Raw genomic sequence first — 20,245 nt, 5'->3', positions numbered from 1 at the left:
TTTTTCCTGTATTCCTAAGCCTTAAGACGTTTCTTAATAATTATTCACACTTGGAGTTTTTCTTTATCTTCATCTTTGGAAAAACTGTCTTATGGTTGTATTGAAAATGCAAATTTATGCTAAAGTACAAGAGATTTTATTATTTTAAGAAGGATTTTAAGACTCACAATACTAAATGCCATGTTGTAAAATATAAAGTGTGACATTTTCCATTTTACACATAAGAGAAATATTATATGTAATTACAATTTGATGTTATATAAATTAGTTATGCATTTATTCCTTTTATAATTTATCAAAGAACTATCAGATACCATCTATCAATGTAAATGCCATTTAAGTTATTTTCTTACTTAGTTATTATTCTTATCTAAAATTCTTAGAAAAGCATTTAGTTGTAGCTTATTAGAAGAGCAACTAGCTGTGCCTGTACATGAACATTTCTCTTTCACATCATTTACCTAACATTATTTTGTGAATTTCAATGCTAACAGTTTTGGATTTTATGATTTGGATTTTGAAATATGGAATAAAGATTATTCTGCAAACGGACAAGAACAGTTATTCAAATGTTTTAAAAACATACAGATGGTTCATATTATATCAAGTAGTAGCACTTTATAAATATTTGTTTAATGAATGAATGAGTTGGGCCAGACACACACACGCGCACACACACACACACACACACACACACAAGGTCTGACTATAAATGAGAGTTTTCTATTTGTCCTAAGTTAATTGTAGAGTTTTAGAGTTTATTTTTTCCATATGTGTGTCGTATGTGTAATAAACTCAGCATGTATTTAAATGGATGCTTTGATGTTAGCACAGTTGCTTGTAATTAGCTAAGTGAATTGAAATGAACATACAGAAGTGCCAAACGAGAGTACTATGGAAATGCCGTTTAAAAATATGCAGTAATTTTACAGCTACATTTAGTTTAACTATGCCTATTAGGAGTTCTATTAATTATTGGTTATTAATGTTGATTTTGTCAGTTTACAAGCATAAGAGGTGTATGATACATCTCTGTCACATAACATATAAAGATACATTACACATGAGTACCATGTTGAAAATTTGTAATATATTATCAATATGTTGAGTTGCAAATAAAAATATATATTTATGTTTTGGACACCTTGGGGGCACTAATAGGAGTCACTCTGTAATTTGTTACATGAGTTCAAATTTTCTTTAGTTACGCTCAATCAAAACCACAGTTTGGAGGAATTGGGGAGCACTTCATGATAAAAAGAAAAAAAATCTAAGATAGAGTAATAAAAACAAAGTAACTACAGGGCTTTTTAATTGTGTAAAGGCTTTAAACACCTGATTATATTGGGAAAAAAAATACACATGTGTTTATTCCCTAAGCATCTGTGCATTTTATTGTAACATATTTACCTGTATATGTGCTTAGTAGAATTACTAGGCTTATTTTTTCTAGCCTGGAAAAACTAATTAACATCCATATGTCAAAGAAAAAATTTCTAAGAACTTCTTTGAGAAGGTTGGGGATAATAAGTCCCCCAAAGTGCTTTCTTTTAAGGTTAATCTTTGCTTAAATTTTAAAAAGTTACGGTGAGTTATAGACAAGGTAGTCTTTCTTTTAAAAAAGAAAGAACAAAAGGATAAAAATTGCTGAAAATCTGAACACCACGTTCCTATTCACATCACTTTAATAATTTATCGAGTGCAGGGCCAACAATATGAAATTTTCATGTATAAGTATCATCCAGCCTCATATAAAAGTAATACATGAAAAATAAGGGCAAAGATAAATCACAAATACCAGTCATTCTTGGCAACAGCTCTCTAAATTATAATAATAAAGTGCTAGTTATAAAGAAAAAAATAAGTATTTTTGGTTCTAGAAACTAAAGAATTTTATCATTATTTGTAGAAATTTTTAAAACTTCAGAATTACATTATGAAAGGCAAAAATGGATGACAAAAAGAAATCATTACTGCTTTAACTTCAATTGGGACTAAAAGTAGGGTAAATCAATGTAAAATTATATTTTTCTTCTTTATATTCAAGATCACTAATTAAGAATTTGTGTTTAGCATAGATTGAAGAGTTTTAAGGAGATTTCAAAAATACTGTTCAGGACCTCATCTCAGGTGTTTATTCTGACCTAGGTCTCCAAGTCTCGGGAAGGGTTTTCACCTAAATAAGATATGTAAGATTCTACCCCGATTGTTAGTGTTTTCGGAAATGCTCAGTGTGTGTGTGTGGGGGGAGGGGTGGGGGGGGGAGAGAGAGAGAGAAGAGACAGAGAGACAGAGACAGGGAGAGACAGACGAAGAGAGAGACAGACAGCCCTGGGGCATAAAGGAGAGAGAAAGGCAATGTGGAGGGATGGAGAAACAAAAGATTTACATTCACCAAATGCTGTCATTTAAACTTACTTCCAAAGGGCTTAATTTTAAAATAATAAATTCACAAACACATTTGACTACATCCGTATTATCTCCTAGGAAGAATTTAGAAGAGGGAAAAACCTCAGTGGCTCTCCTTTTATTACTGGTGGTGCCGGAAGATAAGACTTAGAGACTACATGTGGTTCAGCTGGATCTCTGAATCTGTAATATATATCATAATAGTCTTCCACAGAGATGCTGGATCCCTCTTCCAGCTAGCAAAGAGCATTCTTACAGACCCTCGAAAATGTTTTAGTACATCATTAAATTTTTCATATGATGGGTTCCCTGCACCTGTCACAATTCCCAGATCATACTCACTTTTTCCTCTCCTTTCAGATGGAGACAAAGGTGGGAGGGCATTTGCCAGGGCGTGCTCCCCCTGTTTTCAGAGGTGGGCTGATCCAGGGCTCTTTGACCTTTTTACTGTGATCTTTAGCTTAGTCCTCCATCACCCTGCATTTATTTAGTCCTCTGGGGAGGCCATTCTTTCTGCCTCCTTTGTCCCCCAAGGAACAGTCCAAAGCCATATAAAATGAAAAAAAGGAGTAATAATAATAATTTTTTGAAAAGGGCTGTGATGATTGGTACAGCAGATGTCAGGTTAAATGCATTCCATAGATCAGCCTGCTGGGCATACTCCCAGGAGACTACACCCATGCACCTGGGGCTTGGGAGTACCACCGTAGCAGTGCCTTCCAAGAGAAGGTCAAGCCCCTGCCACTGTGTCAGATCTTCCAGGAGTTGAATGCAGTGTGTCCAGGATAAAAGGAGCATGGCTTCCATTTCTTAGAGCCACCTTTTACATGCCACGTAAGGTGCGGTTCTTAACCCACCCCCACTTTGTTTAAGCTTTCTCATGGGTAAAAGGGTATATTAATAGTAATTATTTCTTAGGGATATTGAAATGATCAAATAAGTTAATTCTTATAAGACTTACAACAGTACCTGGCATATAGTGCTCAAATATTGTGTAGCTGTGATGATGAGGATGACGATGATGAGGAGGAGGAGGAGGAAGAGGATGGAGGTGACTTAAATCTGAGGGTAAAATGCTCTTAGAGATGCTCTAGGTCAGCCATCTAGTAGAGACTTAGGGAAGCAGGAAAGGGTGAGTGAGGTTCATTTAGCAGTGCTTCTCTAGAGACTGACACTAGGTGGGCAGCCATATCCTTCCTCATCATGCCTTTTTTGAGTAGCTGTTAGAGCACATAGGTAAGGCATGGGTGATCTCTCTCTACCCTTCACAAAGGGCTAACTGGAGTCTATTTGTTTGTGGTCTCATTATTTAAGATCTGTGTGTTTAGTTCACTGCTACTTATTCATGCACTCCCTCAGTGAATCCTGACCTCCAGTCATTTCTTTGACATATTTACTGGGATTTTTTTTCTCAGCTATTGTTGGTTTGGGGATGTTATTGAAATGGCTGGCTTAATATTTGAAAACCACATAAAACCGTGTCATAATGGAATTAATATATGTAATGAGAAGTAGTTCGAGGATTGTGTTCTTATAGAGATTTTGAATGTAAATTATAATGTATTTTTAGATGGTCTCTATTTGGTACCAGGGCTAGTGGCACTTTAACTAAGGAAGAGTCAGTAGTTGAACACACCTTGTTGATGAAATTTTGTGGCAAATAAACTCAGTTGATTTCATTTTCAGAGTACTATGTTTGTTCCTCAGGCTCTTTAATCTGTTCTGTATTCAAACACAAATGAGTTTCTGTTCATAAGGCAAAATGCGGCAACATTTTTTTTTAATATTGACAGTATTAGTTCTGGTGCTTTTCATTTTCAAAATATATAAAAATAAGAAATGGAAACTCTTTGCAATAGGTGCATCATCACTAATACTTAATTTCAACATTTTTGCAATTTGCTGTCCTCTGATGTTTGTCATCTTGAAAAAGATGGAAATATTTCAATTATTATAAAATATGTTTCTTTTCTGCGCATATTAAAGGTCTTTTATATAAAGTAGTAGTGGAGTATGCTTGAAGTGATCAAAATTTAATTGCCCATAGAGTAGTTGTAAGCCAGAAGCTTTAGGATGAAATGCAAACAGCATTAAATGTCTAAATTTATCTTCTTCCAGACTTTCATCTTACAGTGATTTTCTGGAAGAATGGTATTAGGGTCTTGTTGGGAACAGTTAATAGAAGCTGTAATAGATAATAACTGACTCTGTAATTAGTCATTTCAAGACAGAGGTACTCTTTGAGCCACTGATAAGAATTGAATTGTAAGGCTACATCATGTTTTCATTGAGCTGTCACAACCCAGCAATCCATATTCATAGACTCCCAGTGCTAAGCTCATTGCCAGTTTAACACAGATGTGGGAGAGATATGTACAACCTCCTCAGCCTTTTGATCCCTTCTTATTTTTTATTTGAGGAAATAGCAGAGTAGCTTCAGAGTGAGGATAAGGGTGTCTTAGTGACAAAATTATCAAATTAATTTGGTATGTACATAAAATATGTATATATATATATATATTCACACACAAAGTACATATATGCAAAAGAATCACTCTTATGGTTAAATGTAAAATTCAACAAAAATTTTCTTAGGTATTTCTGATTTTTGAGCACTACGATAAAAATACTGCATTCATTTTTATTTTTGCTTCCATTCAGGAGAAACCTCTATTTTCACTTTCCTCAATGAATAACAGTGGTCCCTTTTTTCAGTAGAAGAGATAGAGATTTTACACTTTTAGTTACATGGGCTATACTACATTCTCAGTGATATTTTATTTTTATGTTATTTTATGTTGTAACAAACATTTCTGTATGGTTGAATTTCTAAAAATTATTTATTTAATTTTTAAATTTTTATACAATTTTAAAGGTTACTTTCCATTTACAGTCATTACAAAATATCGGCTATATTTTCCTGTTGTATAATACATCCTTGAGCCTAACTTACACCCAGCAGTTTGTACCTTCCACCCCCCATCCCTATATTGCCCCTCCCCCTCCCCCTGCTGGTAACCACCAGTTTGTTCTCTATATCTGCGAGTCTGCTTCTTTTATGTTATATTTACTAGCTTGTTGTATTTTTTTAGATTCCACATATAAGCGATATCATACAGTATTTATCTTTCTCTGTCTGACTTATTTCACTTAGCATAATGCCCTCTAAGTCCGTCTATGTTGCTGCAAATGGCAAAATTTCATTCTTTTTTATGGATGAGTAGTATTCCATTGTATATATATACCACAGCTTCTTTATCCATTCATCTGTCAGTGGTCACTTAGGTTGTCTCCATGTGTTGGCAATTGTAAATAATGCTGCTAGGAACACTAGGGTGCATGTATCTTTTCAAATAAGTATTTTTGTTTCTTTTGGATATTGTATGGTTGAATTTAACAACCCTGACAGACTAACCAGGGGCTACAGGTAGAGATAAGAGGAAACATTTGAGGAAAGGGAAAGAATAGGGCAGAGAGAAGGATGTCCCTCACATTGTTTCAAAGTCAAAGTGCCTTGGTGTAAAGTTTTTGTTGTCTTGCTCAGATTGCTCGTGGATTTGCTCCAGTGCTCTCGTCGACATAAACATGTGGGCTGCAGACATTCTGACGTTTCCTACAAAAGAGCAGGGAATCAAAACTGTGTCAGGTGTTTCTTAAATACAGAAATTAGACCGATTATCTTCTTGAGTAAAAGGGACCTGGTGCCCAGAAGATATCGCTTTAATTTTGTAAGAGTCTGAGCAACATTTCCTCTTTCGTGAAAACAGAGACCAGTTACCAACCAGTTCACGTATGGATTATGCATTACATCTGTTTAGAGGAGGAAAGGGAATGCTTGTTCCACAGTGTCAACAGTGGAGCATTTTTCCAAAGGCAAATCTCATTTTTTTCCTAAAAAGTAAATTCCCAACTACAGCAGGCAGAAAAATAGATGATAATCAATTCATTTTTAACAGGGAACTCTTTCTTTAGATGATATCTATAAACATACAGTATCTGAGAACGTATGTATACTGAAGTTCGTTTGCCATTTTAACAAATGTCTTTGGCTGGTCTCTGATTCAGTTTCTGTCTGCATTGATCTGTCTTGCACTCTGGAAAATGTTTTAAATATAGAAATAGCCAACTTTTCTCTGTTTTCTTTTTTTTCCCCATGTGGCTTCTCCAAGTGGGATTCATCTGACTGACAAAGTCTGGGATTCATAATCTACTTTTCCTCTAGAAACAAGTTGAAGATAAGACAACCTGGCTTTACTTTTCTATGAATGAGCTATTCATGAATAGATATTTCCATGCATATTTATTGAACATCCAAAAGTGTCAGGAATTGTTTCAGGTACTTGAGATACGTTACTGAAAGAAACACTCAAGATGCCTGCTTTGATGGAGTTTACATTCTACAGAATGAGAATGACAATAAACATAATCAACAAAAAATACTTTAAGTAAATATATCAGTATAATATATCAGTATTAGAAGGTGATAATTATAGAAAAAAAGTGGGGATGGGGAAGTTAGAACAAAGTATGGGGCATTGGAAATGTGGATATTGCAGAGACCGGGGGCTGGGGGCTGTTTGTGATTTTAAATACTGTGGTTAAGGCAGGCCTCATTGAGAGGGTGACATCTGAGTTGACTTGAAAGAGGTGAGGGAATTGACCCTTCACATATCTGCAGAAAGAGAGTCCCAGGCAGAGAGGAAAGAGCTAGTGCAAAGGCTTGGCATATCTGAATAACAGCAAGGAGGCCTGTGTGCCTGGAGTGGGGTGAGTCAGGGGGAAAGCAGAAGGTCATGGGAACAGAGATGGCATGGAGGCAGATCACATAGGACCTTGTTGGCCACTGTAAAGACTTTGAGAGCATCGGAGAGTTGTAAGCAGGGGAGTGACATGATTGGATGTCTAAAAAGAATTCCTCTGACTCTTACACTGAGATTAGGCTGCAGAGAGAGGATAGAACCAGGAAGACCAGATTGATGTCTAATGCAACAACAGGAGAGATGATGGTAGCTCAGAACAGTGTGGTAAGTGGTCAGATTCTGGATATGATCTGAAGGTAGAGCCGGCAGGATTTACTGATGGACTGCATTCAGGGTATGGGAGAAGGTGATTCCAAAATTGACTTAGAGGTTTTCGGCCTGAGCAGCAGGAACAACGGTGCTGCCATCAGCAGAGTTGGGGAAGGCTGCAGGAGACGCAGGTTTGCAGGGTGGGGTGGGTGTTCAGTTTTGGTCGTGTTGAAGTTGAGACGTCTCGTGGACATCTAAACGGGGGTGTTGAGCAGAAGCTTCATATATATCTGGAGTGTATTTATAAAGAGGTCTGGACTGGAGATAGAAATTTGAGAGTAGTTAGCTTATGGATGGTATTTAAAGCCAAGAGTCTCTAAGAGTAGTAAGTGTTTTTCTTACGAATTTCTTTTTTTTTTTTCAAGTCATTTAATGTTTAGAAACGATTTCTCGCATATGTAAGCCCACCTACCCTTGAGGTTACCAAATAATAGGTACTCACATCACTACTAGGAATAGAACCAAGCAGAGAGAAAACCTTGCTCAGTCTGACATAGCAAATTAATCATATTGGGAATGAAGTCCAGTTCTCTTATTCATGGGCTGTTTTCACTAGACCTTGCTGCTTCAGCGCCCAAGAATCTAAGTAAAGAAGAGAACTGATCTGAAGCAGGCTCCTCTTACGGTGTGTGGAAGAATTAAGATAGAATTTGCTTCATCCTCTGGGTCTGGAGAGGCACTGGGTGGTAGGTGAGAGGGGAGGTCTGGAAAGGATTAACAGTCTGGTTGGATATCTAAGGGGCACAGTAGACCTTGGCCATGCTCAGTTTCCAAATGAGTCACAGGCCACCCAGATAGCTTACTAGATGTACATCTCTAAGCTATTGAAACTTCCCTAGATATGTACAAGCCACCAATAAATTGAATTTATCAATTGTCACGGTAGACATGGCAGGGCTTATGTTTTGCTGGGAGGGACATAGCTGTTTGAGGCCAGAGCTGAATAGCTGAGTAGAAGAAAGATTGAGAGCTGCCATGCATGGTTCTTTTCTTTCTCAGCCACTTCTCCCAGAGTGTTTAGCGTCTGTTTTAAATTAACATTGAGCAGATGCTTGAAGAGTATCTTTTGGAAAGACAGTTAAACTAATAACAAGCTGGGGATGCTCATTTATCTTGGGCCCATTTGAGATCACAGCTCAGACTTGAGTGGACTGTGGTCGGAAATGAAGTAGTGGGTGGGAAGGGTACATGGAGAATCCTGGCAAGCAGTAGGACTCAGATGTGGGTAGTCCAATGATTGGACATACCCAGGCATCTGGCGAGGGAGATGCCAGGAGGTCTGTACAGGACCCCAGTTCTCAGGAAGGGAGGAGCAAAGCAGGGCTTCCAGGTCTGAAAAAGGGCAGGGAAAGGTAACTGACTTTTATTGATTCATTACTATGTGCATGATAGTGTGTTAAGGATCTAGATACATTGATAGATAATATGTATTTGTCTTTATTTCGTACAGTAGACCTGATAGTATTATGATTCCCTTTTGTATATGGGGAGTCTATGACTCACGCTAAGGTCACACCCTGGACAAAAGTAGAAAGAGGTGAGACTCAGATTCAGTTTTGCCTCAATCCCAAACACATAAACCCTTACATTTTTCGGAATCTTGGAAATAGGAACCAGAGTAGAAGCATGAAGGAGTGCAGAGGAGTCCCCAGGGGCTGCATTTGTGCATGGACGTGGGATTGGTGCGATCTTGCTGGAGTGGAGTGGAGTGGATTGAGAGGAAGTAGGTAAAAGCAAGGTCCCGTGGGTCCACAGTAAGACTCTGCAGGTTGGGTCTGATTTGCTGTGAAGGACAATCTGAGACACAGCCCTTGAGTTCAGTGGTTAGTACAGGCAACTTAACAGGAAGTAACCTAATTCTAAACCTCCTGGATTGGGCACAGAAGCAGTTTAAGCACTTTTTACCTCACTGAACCAAAGGGTGAAGGCAGCAATACAACCAACTGTGGGAATCTGGGGTGAGCAGAACGGGGGGCCGACGACTAGGGTGTTATTCTACAGACGAGGAACTTTAGACTCTGAGAGGTGACGTGGTTTTGCTGGAGAACCGGGAGCAGCAGATGAGGGCCCAGTACCAGATCTCATCCCTTATCTGGCCGAGGGCTTCACCCACCGTGCCGTAGGTGACACCTCCTGGCTGCCTTGGGCCCTCTTCCTTGCTAGTAACAGTGATAGTGACTCCTGTAGCTTTCGTTTTGCTTTTCAAATACTCCTAATGCATGTGAATAATGTGGGAAAGAGGTTATTAAACAAAAATTTGGCCACGGCCACTTTGCCACTTTGGGATTTGGTGGGGGCTGGTAGGTGTAGGTCAGGGAGAAAATGGGAGATAAGCCGGGTAAACAGCATCAAACAGTTTTTAGATGTTATCACATGGTCCTGGACAAAGTTCTTAATTGCTCTGTGTCACAGATTCCTCACTTGTATCCTGAGAATGATAACAGTACCCCCTTTATAGAGATGTTTTGTTAATGAAATGAGATACTACATGTAGACTACTTATCTCAGTGCCCTGCTGAATGGTTTTCATGTGGTTTATATGCCAGCACTCCAAATACTAGCTATTATCTTATTAAAGGATACAGAGATGATTTATTCCAACATCCAATGCCATTTTGGGGGTAGCATGATGTCCGGCTGTTCTGTTGATACATGTGTCTTATTTATGTTTTATAATATGGATGTTTAAAACCATTCCACTCTACTCACTGGATTTCCTGGAGTTTAATTTAAACATTCTCATCACAGTTAATGTAACTCTGGTCAGTCTCCTTATTGCCAGCAAGCATTTATGACAGCCTTGCACTGTGTACTACCAAAATAGTATTACCTTCTCCTGGCTGCTTCCTACAAATGCCTTCATCCTGATGTAATAAAGGCAATGCAGGAGAAAAAAATTATTATGTCAAGGAGGAAATTAGGATCAACTTTTAGGGTGGTGAGCAAGATACAATTTTTTAATAAGCCAAACCTGAGTAGTGTACAGATACACTTAATTTGACCCTTTTTTCCCCAGGAACAGCCTGATTTTCTGGTTATAAAACCATCTGGACTCCTCTTGTAGACTTTGTTCTAAAACTTAAAGCATGTAGTGGTCTCCTTTCCTGTTCTCAAAGGGAGAAGGGCTGACTGTCTTCATGCAAATTAGTCTGCTTTTGTTGAAAGACTCCAGGGGACTCATCTATGAAACATAGAGTAACAATAAGAAATGCAGTGCAGCTTACTATTCGGCTTTCAGCTGATGTAAGATTGTTTCCCACAATATTGAATATTTAAAAAAATAAGAGTGTTTCATCACAATGCCAAAACTCCAGCAATGCCTTTGACTGCCTTCAGGGGTGGTGATGGAGGTGGGGAAACTGACTATTCAGTACTATATTATTTTCTGATGATTTTGCACATAGCTAGGGAAAGTGTAAATGAATGCAGAAAGGTGGGACTGATTTAGGTGGTACTAAATTTAGGACCAGCAATTACAGACATTGGAGTTCTGAGCTTTTGTTTTTTTTCTTTTTCCTCCTCTGTAATTTCTAATATAAAGAAAATACTAAGTAGGGATAGTATAAAAATAATTTGTTAATAATGAGTAAAGATTGTTTTGACAATGTCTGACACTTCAGAAATGTATCTCATTATTCTGACTGTATTAATTAAGGTTTCTTTTTTTCCCCTGTATTTCAGTGACAATTTCAACAAGCACCTTCTTTGATGGCTTACTGGTGACAGGACTATACACATCTACAAGTGTTCAGGCTTCACAGAGCATCAGAGGGTCCAGTGCTTTTGGATTTGGTAAGCTATCCTGACATAAGAAACCCATGACTGTCTACATTTTATACAGTTACAGGTCTTATTTTTTGGAATATCTGTTTTAAAAGTATTTGACACTTATTATTTCAGAAAAAATAATCTGAAGTGATTTTTGTGTGTTTGCTTGAAGTTAGGTGAATTGAAATAGATCACGTAAATATGCAACCAACCATGAGCTTGGTGTTAGGGTCTTTCTATCCCTCTCTCCGTGTACTACTGCTATTACGCTTGGTCCCGTGGGGTTTGAGTAGATTCCTGTGTTCTGTCATTTATGTTGCTGGAATTGGAATTCATTCTGATGCCCATGCATTTATTCAGTAACCTGTTTTTATAAACAGTTCTTAAAATCCTGAATAGATGAAAAGTGTCACATTGTTTGGCAAGTAAGCATCGCACACAGTGGAAGATAGCAATGATTGTTGAAATGATTACATTCTGTGAGTATTCATAAAATAATGTGATTTAACACTTGAAATACTTATATGGAAGGCTCTGTCCTTAAACCAGAGACCTGGAAGGTTACTTAAGTGGAGAGGCCGAAGGCTACATGATGGTCACTGATCACAGAGGATTCTCGATTTGGAAATCTAGAGTTTACCCATAATTCGATAAACATGCCGAGCTGGAATTAAGTAGACCCTTTACAGCATCAAAAATGCAAATTTAACCTATCAATTTATATAAGACATGAAATCGCCGATCCTACTCTAAGATTAGAAAACTGCACAAGACTTCCTCCATTGATGTGAGAAAGACAAAATTGCATTATCTAAAGCAGCCACGTGTTCAACGTTTTACTTTTTCTGGGATACTTATTAAATAAATAAATTTTACCTACTTTTGATGTGTGAAGGAACATCTCCTCTATGTTGAGTCCCAGCAGAGCTCTGCCCAGATGACTCACTGCTTGATGTCAGAGCAATAATATTGAGGCTGCATTGTTACCCTGCTGGCCCAAGATGAGGTTCACAGCCTCAGGGCTTAAAGGAACCTAGAAGTCATTTAATAATCCTGTTAAAATTATTGGACATTGAGGATTTGCCCCATTTTAGATACCAAATAAGCTTTTATAATCTGTTGGTAACTACTTGTAAGGTCTAATCCTTAAGAAAAAAAATTTAAGTCTAAAAATTCCACTCTTTTAGCCTCACCCTTTCTGTGCTCTGTAGAAGTGAAAGGTCAGCTTACAATCATATGTATAATGTTTGTACATAAATATATGACATACTACGTGTTATGTTACAATAGGATTTCCAAGTAGGGTTACCAGATTTAATAAATAAAAATGTACAAGACACTGGTTACATTTAAATTTTAGATAAAAATGTTTTTAGGATAAGTATGCAGTATTTGGGATAAGATGTCCTGGGTTCTACCTTAACCCAATTAAATCAAAACCTCTGGGAGCCCGGCTTGGCATTGGCTCCCCAGGTGATTCTAATGTTTACCCAGAGTTGAGAACCACTGTACTGGATCAGTCCAGGGTCCAGCATCTTCAGCATCCCTGGGAACTTGTAAATATAGAGTTCTTGGCCTTACTCCAGACTCAGAGAATCAGATACTCTGGGGGGTGAGATGCAGTGATCACTTTTTTATAGGGACTCCAGGTGATTTTGATACACACTAAATTTTAAGAACCACTCATCTACATTAGTTAAATGGGAGGGACATTATTTAAATAACCATGTAAATATGTAATAGTACATCTTGCTAGGGGCTAGGCAGGAAATGTACTGAGTGCTGGGAAAGGGCGTGACAGAGAAAGGAGATCTAGTCTGGAGTAAAATGACATGTAGTTTGGAAAGGCTTTCCTGGGGCAGTGGTACTGAGCTGAGATGTGAAGGATGAGGAGGAATTAGTTCGCTAAAGGTCTGTGGAATGTGGGACACAGCATACCTGAAGGAGAGAACAGTAGATGCAAAGGCCTCAGGATGGGAAGAGGCTGGCTGTGTTCTAGGAATGGAAAGAAAACCTTGGAGTGGCTGACCTGGAACAAGAGTGCAAGAGGTAAGGCTGGATAGGACACCAGGGCCAGATCATTCAGGATCTTAAGCAGAGAGTGCCATTGAGGGTTTTGGGCTGAGGAGATCACTCTGGTGTCAGTGTGGAGAACAAACTGTCGGGTCAGCAGTGGATGCAGAAAGACTGTTCTGTGGTTAAAGGTCTGATGTGACAAGGCATGGAAGGAGTTCAGGTGCAGGCTGGCATCGGCCAAGCCTGGACCGGAAGGAACATATTAGGGGGGGATAAGAGTGTGGGCCGTGCAGTCAGGCACACCTGCTTGCAGATCCATACCCCGACCTTTGTTAGTCATGGGCCTCAGCCACGTTGCTTAAATTCTCTAAGCTTAAGTTCCTCATCTATGAAATGCTGATGACAATGGCAAAATACTCAGTAAAACTAGGTGTTCCAAAATTATAAATCTTGATACCTGAAGCAGCTGCTGCTGAAGTCTGAGCTGAGACCTGAAGTCTCATTCCAGGACTTGCATATACTTCCTTTGGTGGGGGTGAGGAGGAAGCACACACACACAAACAGGTCTCAGGTGGAATTTTTCTGAAGTTTTTAGACCCAGATGATTTGAGAGGACTTGGCTGCATGAAGTAACCATCATTTACCAAGTTGGAGCCTTTAAATGAGAAAAATCATTAAATATCATTTGTAGTATATTATAAACATGTTTTGAAAGAACATATAAAAGGCATGTATCATATTGCCTCAGATTTTAGCTAGTAACCAAACAAAAAACTAACAATTGAAAATGGTTAGAAATGATTTAAAGACACTTTCTTTAAGGCTTTTAGGCTTTAAGACATTTTCTGTTGTGACTTTGAAAGCTGTAAAAAGGCAGTTTCACTTGAATTAGAATGTATTTTGATTAGCTTAAATTGCATGTAGTCTTCCCATGACCACCAGCCCTAGGATACAGAGTCTGAAGAGGCTTCTGAACTTGAAGCTCATTGATGGTAGTATGACCTCCATAATCAAACTCTCAGGTCTCCCACTGGTCACTTGGCATTTTTTTTTAACATCTTTATTGGAGTATAATTGCTTTACAATGTTGTGTTAGTTTCTCCTGTATAACAAAGTGAATCAGCTATATGTATACATATATATATCCCCATATCTCCTTCCCATATCTCTTCCCTCTTGCATCTCCCTCCCTATCCCACCCCTCTAGGTGGTCACAAGGCACCGAGCTGAGCTGATCTCCCTGTACAATGCAACTGCTTCCCACTAGCTATCTGTTTTACATTTGGTAGTGTATATATGTCAATGCTACTCTCTCACTTCGTCCCAGCTTACCATTCCCCCTCCCCGTGTTCTCAAGTCCATTCTCTACGTCTGCGTTTTTATTCCTGTCCTGCCCCTAGTTTCTTCAGAACCATTTTTTTTTTTAGATTCCATATATATGTGTTAGCATACGGTATTTGTTTTTCTCTTTCTGACTTACTTCACTCTGTATGACAGTCTCTAGGTCCATCCACCTCACTGCAAATAACTCAATTTTGTTTCTTCTTATGGCTGAGTAATATTCCATTGTATATATGTGCCACATCTTCTTTATCCATTCATCTGTCGATGGACACTTAGGTTGCTTCCCTGTCCTGGCTATTGTAAATAGAGCTGCAGTGAACATTGTGGTACATGACTCTTTTGAATTATGGTTTTCGCAGGGTATATGCCCAGTAGAGGGATTGCTGGGTCGTATGGTAGTTCTATTTTTATTTTTTTAAGGAACCTCCATACTGTTCTCCATAGTGGCTGTATCAATTTACATTCCCACCAGCAGTGCAAGAGGGTTCCCTTTTCTCCACACCCTCTGCAGCATTTATTGTTTGTAGATTTTTTGATGATGGCCATTCTGACTGGTGTGAGGTGATACCTCATTGTAGTTATGATTTGTATTTCTCTAATGATTAGTGATGTTGAGCACCCTTTCATGTATGTGTTTGTTGGCAATCTGTATATCTTCTTTGGAGAAATGTCTATTTAGGTCTTCTGCCCATTTTTGGATTGGGTTGTTTGTTTGTTTGATATTGAGCTGCATGAGCTACTTGTATATTTTGGAGATTAATCTTTTGTCAGTTGCTTCATTTGCAAATATTTTCTCCCATTCTGAGGGTTGTCTTTTCGTCTTGTTTATGGTTTCCTTTGCTGTGCAAAAGCTTTTAAATTTCATTAGGTCCCATTTGTTTATTTTTGTTTTTATTTCCATTTCTCTAGGAGGTGGGTCAGAAAGGATTTTGCTGTGATGCATGTCATAGAGTATTCTGTCTATGTTTTTCTCTAAGAGTTTGATAGTGTCTGGCCTTACATTTAGGTCTTTAATCCATTTTGAGTTTATTAACCCCTGAAGAACCTAGGGGCAGGACAGGAATAAAAACGCAGACGAAGAGAATGGACTTGAGGACACGGGGAAGGGGAAGGGGAAGCTGGGACGAAGTGAGAGAGTGGCATGGACTTATATATACTACCAAATGTAAAATAGATAGCAAGTGGGAAGCAGCCACATAGCACAGGGAGATCAGCTCGGTGCTTTGTGTCCATCTAGAGGGGTGGGATAGGGAGGGTGGGAGGGAGACGCAAGAGGGAGGAGATATGGGGATGTATGTATATGTACAGCTGATTCACTTTGTTATACAGCAGAAACTAACATAACATTGTAAAGCAATTATACTCCAATAAAGATGTTAAAAAATAAAATAAAATTATATACCTGAATATTGTTAAACAGTTAATCTTCATAAATAATAGAATAGAAAGCAGAAGATTAAATGTCTTTGTAGGTAAATGGTCATTTTTGGAAACAAAAGCACATTAATTTTTTGGGTATTTAAGTTTAATATATTCTTTATAATTTAAATAAAATAGAAAAAATTCAATTTGAGTAGGGTATAGGTGAGAAAGTAGAGGAAAAGTCTTATAAAAGACATAGAAAATGTAACAGAATTGCTGCTTTTTGATAGTTTAGTAGTTATAGTAGGATTAGGCTGAAGTAGTGTGGCATTCTTTGATCTAGAACAAAAGAATTATTGAATACATAATCTATCATTAGGCTCTGACTTAATTGATGGACTGTTAAGTAAACATGACTTGTTTGGCATTTTCCCAATATGTTGTGGAATTAGTGTGTGATATGTTTAACTAGCTGTGATAAATAAGGCGAAGTAAAACATATAGTTGAGTCTAAAAAGGTACTTCGGAAAGTCTTTTCTGCTTATAGTTAAGTTTAATCGTACTGATTACACTAAAGTTATAGCCACTCTCTTTTGAATATAAAATGTGTGTATGACCAGCCAAAATAAGGCCATAATTATCCTTAAGATATTGTGGTATAAATGTAATTCCACTAACAGAACTACAGCCTTTTATGCGAAACCAGAATTCTTTAAATCATACCTTACTGACCAAAAATAGACAAATGCCTAATAGCCAGAAATACATTAAGACAATAGCTATGCAAAAGATGACTGTATGCCAGCAATGCATGATTTTAAATACCTCATTTTGCTTGTCAGTATAAGAAAACATGCTGCTCTAGGGAAGTGTGATGTTTAATTATGGGTATCTCTTTGTGTATCCGAGAAAAAAATGCTTCCCTCTTGTCTTTGGCACTGAATTCCAGCTCAGTCATGTAAATCTTCAAGGCTTATTGTGGTTGCTCAATGAAATGCTATTTGAATATCCTTTCATACAAAATTGTTCCTTTTCCAGACACTGAAATACATTTTACTCAATATTTAGTATTCTGGCTCTAAAAGCATATTACTCAGTTTTTGGTATTCTGGCTCTCTAAAACCTGAGAATCAGGTTTGCACGTCTGATGGGTAGCTGCCACACTTCAAATTGTTAGACCATGAATAAATTAAACTTTTGTTAGACCTTGCGTAAATTGCTTTGCAATTCCTAGATAATTTTACTCAGCTAATACATCAGCCATTTTAGCAGTTTTTCACGTAAACCTTTATAATTGCCTATGTGTTTCATTTATTTTTTCTGTAATAATTAGCCATTCGAGAGTCAATTGTTAATTTATAAAACTCTTAAAATGGCAAGACTTGATGAAATCTAAGTTTGGGGAGAAAATGTAGTAAACAGATCCAAGATATGTTCTTGGATTCAGTCAATCCTGTCATGTTTTTAGTAGATTAAGCAACTACCATAAAAATTTAATATTTTCAGCATTATCTTTGAAGCACAGTATTAGAACTTTTGAACTTAATGATCTGATTTTTTTCCAGTGTGATATGACACTCTAACTTTAGATGAATAGGGATAGATTTACAAAGCAAAGTAAATATTTTAAGACTTCAAATTTTAGTAAATCTTATATTGGTCACTAGTTAATAAGCATGTGTACTTTACCAGTAGATTTAGATTGTATGTTAATCTTTCATTTCCAGAATGCAAGGTTTTTTTTTTGTTTTTTGTTTTTGGTGGTACGCGGGCCTCTCACTGTTGTGGCCTCTCCCGTTGCGGAGCACAGGCTCCGGACGCGCAGGCTCAGCGGCCATGGCTCACGGGCCCAGCCGCTCCGCGGCACGTGGGATCTTCCCGGACCGGGGCACGAACCCGTGTCCCCTGCATCGGCAGGCGGACTCTCAACCACTGCGCCACCAGGGAAGCCCTAGAATGCAAGTTTTTGTTACTACTTTGTTTTATTGTCACTAAGAATAAAAATATAGGGTCTATTTAAGCTAATTTTTGGATATCCTTCACATTAAAACTAACTAGAACTTTTTACAACTTTACTAAGTATCACCAGGACTGCTGCATCCCTGGACATTAACTATAGTTCAGTCTTAGGTATCCTGTTTGTGTGGCTGAGACATACACGTGTTATGAATACATACACATATTTAGGCCATAATATCTGTAAAGAAGGAGCAGCCACTAGCAACTTCATTAAATAACATCCTGTATAGTAGTGGTCTTTATTTATTGGCTGCAATTAAGTTTACTTACTCAGATGATCTTGTTAAATTTATTTTGTCTGTCTCTTTACAAAGAACCGCTTTGTAACATACTTGAGGAATTTTAAACACATTGAGGGATTGGAAGCATGACCTTTTATTGGGTATGGTAAATGGTCTATAATTAACAGGAAGACTCTAGTTTAATTAAACAAATTACTGTAGTCAATAGTACAAAGAGCATAGTTGACAAAAGATGAAATTGCCATTCATTTTTCCTCTTTATAGGGTATTAGACTAAGTTTGTTCTTTATTCATTCCATCTGAGTATGCCAGCATTACCTTGATTAAGAAATACTGTTATATAGTTTGCATTTGACATATGACAAAGAATTCAGGGATATTTCCCAGTTCCTAAATCTAAAAAGAATCACTAAAAAAAATCACTTACTAGAGTAATGGGCATGATGAATAAAACTGTTGGATTCATCAATCGACAAATTGCTAGAGAAAATGTTGAGGGGCATGAGATTTGGGCCAAGCAGAGGCGTTAGTGGAGAAAGGCAGCTCAGTGCAGGGGTCGTGACGTGACCTCTGGAGTGAGGCAGCTCCAGCTATATGCCCGGCCCTGCCTCTTCCTACCTTGGACCACATACTTTCCTTCCCTGAGCTTCAGTGTCTGCATTTGTAAAATGAGGTGGATAAGAAAGGCCAGTTCACAAAGTTGTTAGGTGGGTTAAGTGAGATTATCTATTCAACTGCCTTGTATATATGCTCAAAATAGGTGTTTTTTTTTAAACACTCAGAAAGAAGTGAGAATTCTTTCTTTGAAGTAGGAAACAGAATGACAAGATGCTTCAAGTGGCAGAAGATATGAAAGTGGGAGGTGACATTAATTTGGAGTGGGGGAAATACACCCAATTTTTAAAAATAATTAATTAATTAATCGGCTGCATTGGGTCTTCGTTGCTGCACGGGCTTTCTCTAGTTGCGGCGAGTGGGGGCTACTCTTCGTTGCGGTGCGCGGGCTTCTCATTGCGGTGACTTCTCTTGTTGTGGAGCACGGGCTCTAGGCGCGCGGGCTTAAGTAGTTGCAGCACGGTGGCTCAGTAGTTGCAGCATGCAGGTTCAGTAGTTGTGGCTCATGGGCTCTAGAGTGCAGGCTCCGTAGTTGTGGCACATGGGCTTAGTTGCTCCACGGCATGTGGGATCTTCCCAACCAGGGATCAAACCCGTGTCCCCTGCATTGGCAGGCGGATTCTTAACCACTGTGCCACCAGGGAAGTCCTGCACCCAATTTCTTCCCCATAGAACTTGGAGCTGAAATGTACCTTGGGTAGAGCCTGGCTCAGCCCCTTCCCCAATGTATAGGTAAGGAGGCAGGGCTTAGGAAGGGCAAGTGGTGACTCTGCAAGAGAGAGAGTGTAGGTGTGAAGGCTAAAACCAGGTGTTCTGACATCATATACAGTCTCAGATACTTTTTAAAAAAATACAATTCACATACTATAAATTTACCATTTGAAGTGTACTTTTCAGTGATTTCTAGTACATTCACAAGGTTGTGCAACGAACACCACTATCCGATTCCAGAACATTTCATCACCTCCAAAGGAAACCCCATCCCTGTTAGCAGCCACTCCCTATTCCTTCCTCCCCTTAGTCTCTGACAACTACTGATCTACATTCTGTGTCTATGGACTTGCCTGTTTTAGACATTTCAAGTAGACAGAATCATATAATATGTGGCCCTTTGTGTCTGGCTTCTTTTACTTAGCATGATGTTTTCAGGGTTCATCCATGTTGTAGCATATATCAGAACTTCATTCCTTTTTATGGCTAAATCATATTCCATTGTATGGATATACTACAGCTTTAAGTGATATACTATACTTGGTAGTGTCCAGATTCTTAAAATGAGTTAGGTCTGTGCAAATTGGAAAAGTTCAAGGAGGTTGCAAACTGAAGTACCACCAGAATCCTTAAATAACTCATCAGCAGCTCTAACAGCTCTGAATGCAAATTGCTTCACCTGTTCTATGG

At 38.3% G+C, this 20,245-nt stretch overlaps 1 protein-coding gene across 1 annotated transcript in view; it reads left to right on the top strand.

The window, feature by feature from the left end:
* The window catches only part of RELN (reelin), a gene marked incomplete at both ends in the record, with an annotated part of 529,938 nt that overhangs the window by 66,073 nt on the left and 443,620 nt on the right, over window positions 1-20,245 (top strand). Inside the window, one exon of the mRNA XM_079711605.1 lies at window positions 11,160-11,270. Coding sequence (XP_079567731.1) covers window positions 11,160-11,270 — 111 coding nt within the window. The remainder of the gene's footprint in view (window positions 1-11,159; window positions 11,271-20,245) is intronic.

This window comes from Hyperoodon ampullatus, assembly GCF_949752795.1.
Source record: "Hyperoodon ampullatus genome assembly, chromosome: 9".
NCBI classification, from domain to species: domain Eukaryota; kingdom Metazoa; phylum Chordata; class Mammalia; order Artiodactyla; family Ziphiidae; genus Hyperoodon; species Hyperoodon ampullatus.
This window is presented reverse-complemented; position numbering and strand designations above follow the sequence as displayed.